The following is an 11381-nucleotide window of genomic DNA, read 5'->3' as shown; positions in this document are numbered from 1 at the left end:
GCATGGATGTTCTGAATGGATCGATTGCTGTTCTGGATGTTGGTCTATGCCTCCTGCTTTTTTCCTGAATTATATATTGATTTCTTATATTACTGCCCATTAATTTTTGTGAAAATTAGCTTCCATGAAATGCTAGCACTTCACATCATTTCAGAAATATTTACCCCACTGATCCCCTGAGCCCTGACCATATTTTCTAAAAACCTTTTAGCATCAGGAGAGCATTTTTCCACATATTTCTCACTCTGTTTATACTGGATGGGAGTATATTAAACTGGGAGATGCTGTACTAGAATTTCTGATTCATCGGTTTTGAAAGTTTGCTCAGATAGGGATTGGATTTAAATATACAAACATGACAAGCAAAAAAACGAGATCCATAAAATAATTTTCATGTGTATTTTACCTAACATTTGAAACACAGAGATACTTATGGGATTTGGACAAATCTTACATCATCTTTTTATTTCCTGAACATATTAAGCAACAGAGAATGAGTAAAAAAAACTTTTTTTTGAGAATTATTATTCATATTCATTATGGCTGAAAAGAAAATACAGACTGGTTCCCATCAGAAAGATATTCTGGCTAATGAACAAGACCTACACTTGATCTTTGCCATTTTGTATTTCAGATTTACAAGGGTTGTCCTTAAGGACTTTAACAAAGGATGTTTGTAGATGATCACAAAAGCCGTGTGTGTTTGGAATTATAACAACTTACTAAGCAGGCAAGAACTTGAATAAAAGAACCAATGAAAATTAATCTAGTTGTGGAAAAAAATACTCTTTTTCATAAACATGGTAGGCCTTTTCAAGGGCCCATTTGAACTAGCAATGAATTCATGCTTTATTAATGACTCAGATCAATAGTTTCCTGGGAATGCTTGCTTAGATGATGCATATAAATGTCAGTAGTTTTGCATATTTGCAGTTTGCCAATATTGTTGGCACAAGTGAAAATAGACGATCCATTGTTATTCTATTCTGCCTTGATATTTGAAGGAGCAAACCTAGAGTCAATGATCCTATATAATGCCACGGAAAATGCTCAATTTTCATCTCTGAAGAAATAAATATCCATCTTTTTTTCCATTAGCACACTGACAATAACTCACAGAAGCAACCCGGAAAAGCTCTTCTCGCTTGGATCACATATGCTCAAAAAATAATTTTCTCAGATGTTATTTTCCTTTCACTGGACACATTTAAGTATTTCCTAAGCTGGGGATGTCAGAGGTTGGTATAACGGGCCACTTGTCAGAGCTCACACCTCTGCGAGAAGCTGTTTCTTGATTTCAGATTACTCTGACCATCTGTTCTACTTTGCTTTACCTCAATACAACAGTAAGGCAAAGAGGAACGTCAATAAAAATAAAATACAAGATTAGTAAGAAGGCCAAGGTCATGGAATACCCCCCTTCCCATTGTATGGGTAGTGCCAAGATGAAAACAGAAGAAACAAGGAGTAGAGCATCAAAGAGGAAGCAGCTCCACCCAGACAAGAGTTAAACTAGTTTTATGACACTCAAAATTTATTTCAGCACAGTTACCTCATGTGCAAAAATACCACCATCATACTTTCCAAAATTTAATGTGACACATTTGGTATTTTCTATCTAGGAATAATGATGATAGGTAGCTTCTGATTGGAATACTGTTGGGAGAGGAACACTCATTGGCCAAAGAACTAAATAAGGTTTTAAAAATTGTTTTAATTTGTTATAAAGCATTTTGGTTTAGAGTGTCCAGAATTAAATATTTAAGGTTTAATAAATTATTTCACTGAATGCAGTCATGTATATTAGTTTTAAGATGTAAATCATTCCACCCTTACATTTGGGACAGATCCTTAAAGCTGCAGGCATATATAGAGTATAATTACATGGACTAAACCTGTTGGATACAGGAGTCACTTCCAAGTAAACATGTACATGATAGCAAAATGACATGTCTAATAATACCCAAATTGGTAGAGGTGACCTTAACCAGGGGTTTATAAAGTATCTGTAAAGAAAAAAAAGTTTAACTAAGTGATATTTTTCTTTGCCTTAACACACCATATACCGGTAAACATTTGGCCAGAATATAAATATGATCATTGTCACATTTTCCTAATTTGCTTTAGGGAGATATAGAAAGTTTGATGCATTGTGAGAAATAAGATAATTCTATGATTTGTTTTTTTAGTATCTGGTGGTGAATCCAGAGAATTCAAGTTTTGAGATTTCCTTTTCGTTAGAAAAATTTGTCCGGTCAATGCGTGAGCTAGGACTTCCAACGCTGGTCAGCCAAGCTTTCCTGCAAAGGGGAAAAAAACAGTAGAGGAATCAGAGTAATACAATATTGTTCATGCTTCTGCTGTTATATTTTGCTATTGTAGATTGTTGAAGGTGTGAGAAAGCAAAGCAATATAATTTTGCAGAATTGAGAGGGGATTTTATCTATTTTATGGATGTTAAGGACTGAGGTTCTTAAAAACAAGAAAGAATTCACACAAATCCTATGCACATGTAGGCTATGTTGACATGATCTAAGTCAGCAACTGAGTTCCATAGCAGCAAAAGATATCAGATTTACTTCTCCATAGTACTTCTAAATGAATTTTTTATTTTGCAATTGCACGATTTGGAATTACCTATGGAGGCTTGTGACCCTCCATGTTTTTTCATTCCTCTATATAATATCTTTAAATTTGTAGTGCTAGTGCTAGTAAACTTGGAAGCATACATAATCAGATCCCTAGTATCTATTCGGTACTGTACTGTCTGATATGTAAATTACGCTTTAGTGTAAACAGCCTGAACTGGAATATTAATGAACGTAACTTCTAACATGTTAATGGTGAATTGTAATTTTAATGAATCTATGGATTTTATTTTAGGGTTAGTAAAGGAATAAAAGAACAAGAACAAAAATAAATTATTATTATTATCTGAAATAGTGGGAAGGCTGAATATGTGATATCTTTATCAAAAAGCCAGTAATATTTAAAAGTATGTTACTTTACCCACTCACTATAGGCTCAATATAGATTTATCACATTTTCTGAGAATGTCAGTACGTTTATGCCCAATACTCAATTATTTCATAATTCTGGAATTTAATTAAATTATTTTAGCTTTTCTGCAGTCTGAAACAGAGAACAGATCCAGAGTTGAACTTTGGAACTGGAAACATCTGACAGAAAAAAGAACAAAGGGTTCATATTCAGGAATCTAGTACTGTGGTATCCTGTGGTGCTAGTGAAAAATAAGAAAAACTGAAAGTACTTTTACGGGATGGCAAAAAAAAAAGCATTGAGAAGAATAGAAAAAGTATATTTAAAAGCTCACGCCACATGAAGAAGTTACACATATTACAAGCTTTTTCTAAAAGTTACTCATACCCCCATGGATAAACTGAATTGTATTTTTTGTAAATCAATTATAACTGGGATTGGTTGCTTGTTCCATTTTATCTTCTGCTGTGCAATTCATGTTCTGTGATAGAAAATGATCTATCTTTTTCAAGATTTGTAATATGTAACCAACACACTCAAGGACTCTTGGTGTGATTGCCTTATTTTAAAAACGCAAAATAAAATAATATATAGCTTTAAAAGGCTGTGCTTACAGAAAAGGACTGAAAAAGGACTAGAAGCAAACAAAGTAATAGCCAAAAGCCAACATGGATTTGTCAAAAACAGATCATGCCAGACTAATCTTATTGCATTCTTTGATAATGTGACAAAATTAGTGGACCAGAAGAATGCCGTTGATATAGTTTACTTGGACTTCAGTAAGGCTTTTGATAAGGTAGACCATAACCTACTACTAGATAAAGTAGAAGAATGTGGGTTAGACAGCATCACCACCAGATGGATTCGTAACTGGCTGACCAACCGCACTCAACGTGTAGTCCTCAATGGAACTGCATCTACATGGAGGGAAGTATGCAGTGGAGTACCCCAAGGCTCTGTTTTAGGCCCAGTACTCTTCAACATCTTCATCAATGATTTGGATGAGGGAATAAATGGGGAACTCATCAAATTTGCAGATGACACCAAGCTGGCAGGAATAGCCAACACTCCAGAAGATAGGCTTAAGATACAGAAGGATCTTGACAAACTTGAACATTTGGCACTATCTAATAAAATGAAATTCAATGGTGAAAAGAGTAAGGTTCTACATTTAGGCAACAAAAACGGAATGCACAGGTACAATATAGGTGGTACCGTGCTCAATAGTAGTAACTGTGAGGGGGATCTTGGAGTTCTAGTGGACAACCATTTAAATATGAGCCAGCAGTGTGCAGCAGCTGCCAAAAAAGCCAACACAGTTCTAGGCTGCATCAACAGAGGGATAGAATCAAGATCACGTGAAGTGTTAATACCACTTTATAATGCCTTGGTAAGGCCACACTTAGAATACTGCATTCAGTTCTGGTCGCCACGATGTAAAAAAGATGTGGAGACTCTAGACAGAGTGCAGAGAAGAGCAACAAAGATGATTAGGGGACTGGAGACTAAAACATATGAAGAACGGTTGCAGGAACTAGGTATGTCTAGCTTAAGAGAAAGAAGGACTAGGGGAGACATGATAGCAGTGTTCCAATATCTCAGGGGTTGCCACAAAGAAGAGGGAGTCAAGCTATTCTCCAAGGTACCTGTGGACAGAACAAGAAGCAATGGGTGGAAACTAATCAAGGAGAGAAGCAACTTAGAACTGAGGAGAAACTTCCTGACAGTTAGAACAATTAATCAGTGGAACAGCTTGCCTCCAGAAGTTGTGAATGCCCCAACACTGGAAGTCTTTAAGAAGATGTTGGATAGCCATTTGTCTGGAACGGTATAGGGTTTCCTGCCTAGGCAGGGGGTTGGACTAGAAGACCTCCAAGGTCCCTTCCAACTCTACTATTGTATTGTATTGTATTATTTTAGCACACACTCTACCATACCAAGATGATCGGTTGACAAGCATAGAGCATAACTATGTAACTAATTGAATTAAGGAGTAGGAAGGCTCTGTAGGTATCAGCTAAAACAATGGACACCTCTTCATAGGGTCTGCAATGTTGGAGAAGCCTACAGCCATAGTGACAAATGGCTATTCAGTTTCTGTTTAAAAAGCCCCTGTGTTTTTCTTGCTATATTCATCTGTTGGCTTCTATTTCTGCTTGATTCTTGATTCTTGTTTTTTGACAGTCTTCAGATATTTGAAATTTTCTTTCACAATTCTGTTGAACCTTTACTTGTTTAGGCTAAATACAGTATATTGAGCTAGATTTCCCAGCATTCTCTCTTATTTCCTAAGACTTTGTTTGTTAACGTCCTTAAAAACATGTTACTTGTTTTCTCCAGGTAGAATCTGCCCCTTTTCTATGGTCTAACCAGGAGACGATGTTGGGAATACCTGTTCCTTGAGAAATCAAGTATCAGGAGAGGATTTCCTTAATGGTTGCCCCTCACCATGGAATAGCTTGCTCCTGATCCTAAATGAACTCTACCTTTTATCTTTCAGGATATTGATTCTTTTAAATAGCGGCCTAGAACCACTCAACAATACTATCTTTAATTTGAGGGATGGTATTTATGGCATTTTAATTTTTTGAGAAGCCTGGGTGTAACACAGAAATTGAATTTTTTAAATATTATGTTTTATGTACTGTACATGGACTTGTAAAAATATATTTCCCTGGAATACGAAGATATTGGTATAAAACTGATATGATGATTCTTTTTCTTTAGCAATTAAAAAAATACATTATTCTAGGCCCGTGATGGCGAACCTATGGCCGCGTGCCACAGGCGGCACGCGGAGCCATTTCTGAGGGCACGCGAGGCATTGCCTTGTCAGCTCCAGTGCGCATGCACCCGCTGGCCAGCTGATTTTCGATAGTTTTTTTTAATCTCCGGAGGATTCCCTGAAGCCTCCAAAGGGCGAAAAACAGCCCAATGCAAAGAGAGCTGCCGGAACGGGGAAAGACAAGCGGCAAGGAAAGAGGCTTCTTTCACTCCTGCTGACTGTTCTGTTTCCCCCTCCCCCCTGCTACTAAAAAGGATCCTGCCCGATGGCTGAGAGAGCTGCCAGCACGGGGGAGACAAGCGGCAAGGAAAGAGGCTTCTTTCCCCCGTGCTGCCTGCTGTGTTCCCCCCTCCCCCCTGCTACTAGAAAGGATCCTGCCCGATCGCTTGAATCCACAGGGAGAGAGCTGCCAGCACGAGTGAAAGAAGCCTCTTTTCTTGCCGCTTGTCTTTCCCCCGTGCTGCCTGCTATGTTCCCCCCTCCCCCCTGCTACTAAAAAGGATCCTGCCCGATCGCTTGAATGCACAGGGAGAGAGCTGCCAGCACGAGTGAAAGAAGCCTCTTTTCTTGCCGCTTGTCTTTCCCCCCGTGCTGCCTGCTGTGTTCCCCCCTCCCCCTAAAAAGGATCCTGCCCGATCGCTGAGAGAGCTGCCAGCACGGGGGAGACAAGCGGCAAGGAAAGAGGCTTCTTTCCCCCGTGCTGCCTGCTGTGTTCCCCCCTCCCCCTAAAAAGGATCCTGCCCGATCGCTTGAATCCACAGGGAGAGAGCTGCCAGCACGAGTGAAAGAAGCCTCTTTTCTTGCCGCTTGTCTTTCCCCTGTGCTGCCTGCTGTATCCCCCCCTCCCCCTGCTACTAAAAAGGATCCTGCCCGATCGCTTGAATGCACAGGGAGAGAGCTGCCAGCACGAGTGAAAGAAGCCTCTTTTCTTGCCGCTTGTCTTTCCCTCGTGCTGCCTGCTGTGTTCCCCCCTCCCCCCTGCTACTAAAAAGGATCCTGCCTGATCGCTGAGAGAGCTGCCAGCACGGGGGAGACAAGCGGCAAGGAAAGAGGCTTCTTTCCCCCGTGCTGCCAGCTGTGTTCCCCCCTCCCCCCTGCTAGTAAGGAAAGAAGAAAAGAGGCTTCTTTCATTCAACGTGGCTGCTGTTGCCCTTTTCTCCATTTCAGTGTTAGGGCATCGAGGTTGCCCCACCCACCATCGCCCAGGTCCTCGCTTCTCCCAAACATTTCTTTGCCTACCTGATTTCCAGCTCCATCGCATTTCTTGCCATCGTGTGCAGAGAAACAAAGTTTGTGGGACTAAAACAAAACTTCAATCAATTACAACTTGGGGAGGGGGAAGAGATCTCGCAAAGTTGGAATTGATTGATTGAAAGGAGGTTTTTTTTAGTCCCACAAACTTTGTTTTCCTGTCCAAAACGGCAAGAAACACGATGGAAAAATGCTACGGATGGGAAATTAAATAGGCAAAGAAATGCTTGGGAGAAGCGAGGACCTGGGCGATGGGGGGTGGGGCAGACTCCATGGAGTGGTGCTGAAATGGAGAAAAGGGCAACAGAGGAGCCACCTTGAGGGGAAAAAAGCTGCTTTTCCTTATTTCCTTGCTACTTGTCTTTCCCTCATGCAGATTGGTCTCTTCCTCATTTCCCTTTGGATTGCAGGGACCAGGCAGGATCCTCTGTGCTAGCACGGGGGAGGGGGGGGAACAGAGCAGCCACCTTGAGGGGAAAAAGCTGCTTTTTCTTTTCTTGCTGCTTTTCTTTTCCCTGTGCCAGCAGCTCCCTTCCTCATTTGTCTATTGACTGTAGTGCCCAGGATCCTCTTTAATAGAAGGGGAGAATTTAGCAACTGGACTCACACCTGCCATTGTAAAAAGGGCCCAATCTTTACACAGGAGAATGATAACGGAAGGTTTTTTGACACAGGAGCACACTTGAGCATCCCCCCACCCCCACCCCAATCTCTGCCCGTTAGTGGCAGAGCAACTTCTCCCCTCACTGGGTGTTAGCCAAGGGGAAGCAGCCAGAGCAGGGAGTGGCGAGGAAGCCTTGCGCAAAAATGCACGGTCCACACAGGTGAGCGGGGACATTACGTTATGTGGGTCGGCACTCGAGTTCGTGTGATAGCGCGCACGTATGTGCTTTTGGCACCCGAGGCGAAAAAGGTTCGCCATCACTGTTCTAGGCGATCTCTCTTGAACACTGTTACAAAAACAAAAGCTTATAAAATATGGTCTAAATTTATGTCTGAATTTCAACTACAAGCTTCTCAACCTCTGACCCTATTTTAAAGTCCAAAGAAGATGTAAAAAACACTGCAATATGAAATCTATTTTAAATACTGAAATATCAGAATGAAAATTTTATTCTTTAAAGAGGGGTGGGTGGGAAAGAAGTATGCAAAATACACTGCTAGATAAACCAAAACATCTCAACCCCAGTAAGCTTTATTTTGTTTTTCCAGGAGTTAGCCATCAGAAGGAAAAATAGAAATAAATATTAATCTGCATGTGTTTAGCACTAGTATGTTGGTGAAAGGGAGACATTACTGATATAAAACAATCCCCAGCATTTTTCAGGGAAATCCTGTAATTCAGTAGCAATTTTGCATGAGTATGCTTTGTTAACTCTTTTGCCCCTGAACTTAAATTCAGGGTTCAATTTTAAATGTACAGTATTCAGGAAAAGCATCCTCCATTTAAAATTTCTAATGATGACTGGCCATAGGACAACAGGCGTGCTATCCTTTCATTTTGTTGGGTTTGATTCTTCTCCATCGGACAGGAAGCATGCACCCACGCACAAATAAATATGGTGGTGATGACTAGAGTTCTGTGTCCCACAGTGATCAACCGGATATATTTAGTAAGTTCACAAGCATTTGGACAGCTGGTAATTTTCTTCCACTACTGTCCATTGACAGCTAGTATTTAAGACATGGTGATGATGATTCAGAATGTGGCAGACAATTATCAAAACTGCTAATCACTGGTAGCGTAATGTTCCCATAGTCCCTTCACAAAACCAGCTAAATTAGGGTACTACCACATTCATTATCAATGAATTCATAGTTCAATGTAAAGATATGCTCTCTCACAGAACTAAAAAGGGAAGCAGACAAAGAAAATGGTACATTCACATGTCTTCGCGGGCCTGATGGGAAAAAATAACAATCACAAGAACTGGCAAAGAGCCTGCTGTTAAAAGAGTTATCTGGAGAAACTTTTAATGTTGCAGTTTTAATATAGTACAGTTTTGTTGGATATGGCTCAGAGGAATAGGGAAGAACTCTGATATTTTTATGTTCTTTAGTCTAAATGTTCTGACCCTTTTACATACACATCTGCTTTTCTTTATGTTTCATGTTGAGTTATTTCAAAGTACTCTGAAGAGTGAGGTCCCCTGAGATTTTTTTTAAAGTGTTTGGATCTGTAGATTTAAACTTGTTAAGAACATAGAAGACATTACTTTGCCAGAGATTTTGGTCTGTGGAGTGGAAACATCAAGCTACACTGAACATACTCCAGGAAGAGAAAAGATATAGCATATCCTACATCCTACAAAAACACCAGCTCAGCAGCCATAATGATATGGAACAGTATATGGATGAATTTAAAATTATTATTCTTAAGAGTGAGGACTGTCTCACTGGAACAGAAAAAAACAGAATTATGCATGCTGGGGGGGAAAACTATATAGGCTACATTTGCTGCCTTTTGTTCCAAACCTATCTACCATTGTCAAACCCAATCAAGATAACTGTTTCATCAGACATATTGAAGTAAGATTCAACTGCCAGTTCAATTACTTTTTGTACATAGAATGAGGAGGTAGGTACATCTTGGTCTTCGATTCAGGCAGCAAAATGTCTTTGAGCTTCTTCTGACAGCAAGTTAATTAGAAATATTAATAGTAGTAGTATTAAACCTATAACTTTATAGGTTTGTTTATAAGAATGATGCAAATCCATAAAACATCACATTATTAATTGGGCCTCACTGGAAAAGCTAATCCCAATTTTAATGATTATGTAGAGTTACACAATATTAAGATAAGCATCCACTATGTGTAAGAAACCGATCACCTATAACAAGAGTTTGTGAACCATTCAGATTTTCATTCAAGATGGGTGGCTATATAAATGTTTTAACGAAGTAAAAAAATATAGAATTTCATCAGGATAGATACATGGTTTGAAACTCATAAGACTGCACATACTGTGATAGAGCTCAAAGGTAAACAATTTTTTTAAGTTCATTTCAGCAGAGAGCATAAATTGGGGTGTCCATTTCTTTACAAATCTAGAGCTGTCTTCTCCACTGAAGCAAAAATAATAGATATGTTGTCAGGACTGGAAATAGCTAAAACTGATTTGCAATCTTAAGGGATCACATAAATTGCTTGCTGGCAGTCTGAAGCTTGCAAAAGGAATGGATGCACCTTGCCATTTATAATCTGTTTAGAGAGAGAATATAAAGCCAGATATTATAAGATCTGCATCATCATATGACATTAGTACTTGCTCTTAGCTACTGGATATATAACACTGTGTCCTGTCAAATTAAAATATCAGGAAATAAATATTCTTTTGACATTGGTATCGTTGCTATAATTTCTTTACTATCCTGTTTATTTTGTTTGCAGTTTTGAGGAAGTCAGCTAAATTGAAGAAATGAGTTTGTTAGATTTACTGTGGTGAAGTACAAGTGAAGTCCAGTGCTGGATTACTGGCATTCCAATGCCCATAGATAATGGAAAACCTAGATAACGTGAATGCTATGTCCTGCTCATGCTTTGGAATGAAAAAACAAAACAATTTTTAAAAAAAGGTAAGAGGAGAAAACTGGCAGGTGTCTGAGTGGAAAGTCCTTGAAAAGAGTTCAAGGGGTACTCTGGAAATTATCACATCCCTCTTCCCTTGCCATCTGTACTATCTTTCACCAGACAAACACATAAAGATTAAATATTGATATGGCAAGCCATCTTTCTCCAAAAGCTTTATACAAAGAGATAGTTGCTCTTGGACATGGCTCAAAAAATTCACTTTTTTCATCCATCCTTGCAAAATTTGTGCAAAAGCGGAAGACTGTGTGTAGCTGAAACATGAAAGTCACTTAGGAAGAGCTCAAACTGAAAAGGTTGAGCTCTCTCTCCATACTCTCAGGAGAATACCAAAATTAATAGACCTCCGCATTGCATCTGGATGGTTGATGTCCATCAAAGTGACAGGAATATGAAGCTTATTTGATTATTTTTCCTAAGAGCTACTTTTGCTATGAGGTAGGCACTGCCTTATACTTCCTACCATATGTCCGTATGTTTGTAGTTAAATACAAAATGGAGGGGCTATAAATTTCTGGTGTTTTTAGTATTCTTGCCACAAAAGAAGCCATGATTACTTACAAAGCCTACCTAGGCACTTCTGTAGGTCATGACTGCCTTTGAGTTCTTATGCTGACATACGCTGCTCTTCTATTGGTATGGGCAACACTTTACAATGGGTTTGAGAGTTCCTGCTCCAAATATTTTAAGCTAGGACTCATCATTGTAGTCACTCAAAATTGTATGGCATTGCTGAAATCTAGTATGTAGGTTTA

The 11381-nt window shown here is 39.3% G+C and overlaps 1 protein-coding gene across 1 annotated transcript in view; it reads right to left on the bottom strand.

The window, feature by feature from the left end:
• Positions 1–380: 380 nt before the first annotated feature.
• ACYP2 (acylphosphatase 2) overlaps positions 381–11381 on the bottom strand; it is a 60343-nt gene continuing 49342 nt past the window's right edge. The window contains exon 4 of the mRNA XM_081941790.1: positions 381–2300. Coding sequence (XP_081797916.1) covers positions 2186–2300 — 115 coding nt within the window. The 3' untranslated portion in view covers positions 381–2185. The remainder of the gene's footprint in view (positions 2301–11381) is intronic.

Source organism: Natrix helvetica (assembly GCF_964273705.1).
Source record: "Natrix helvetica genome assembly, chromosome: 2".
Lineage (NCBI taxonomy): Eukaryota > Metazoa > Chordata > Lepidosauria > Squamata > Natricidae > Natrix > Natrix helvetica.
The sequence above is the reverse complement of the archived record's forward strand: the minus strand, read 5'-3'. Positions and strand labels throughout refer to the sequence as shown.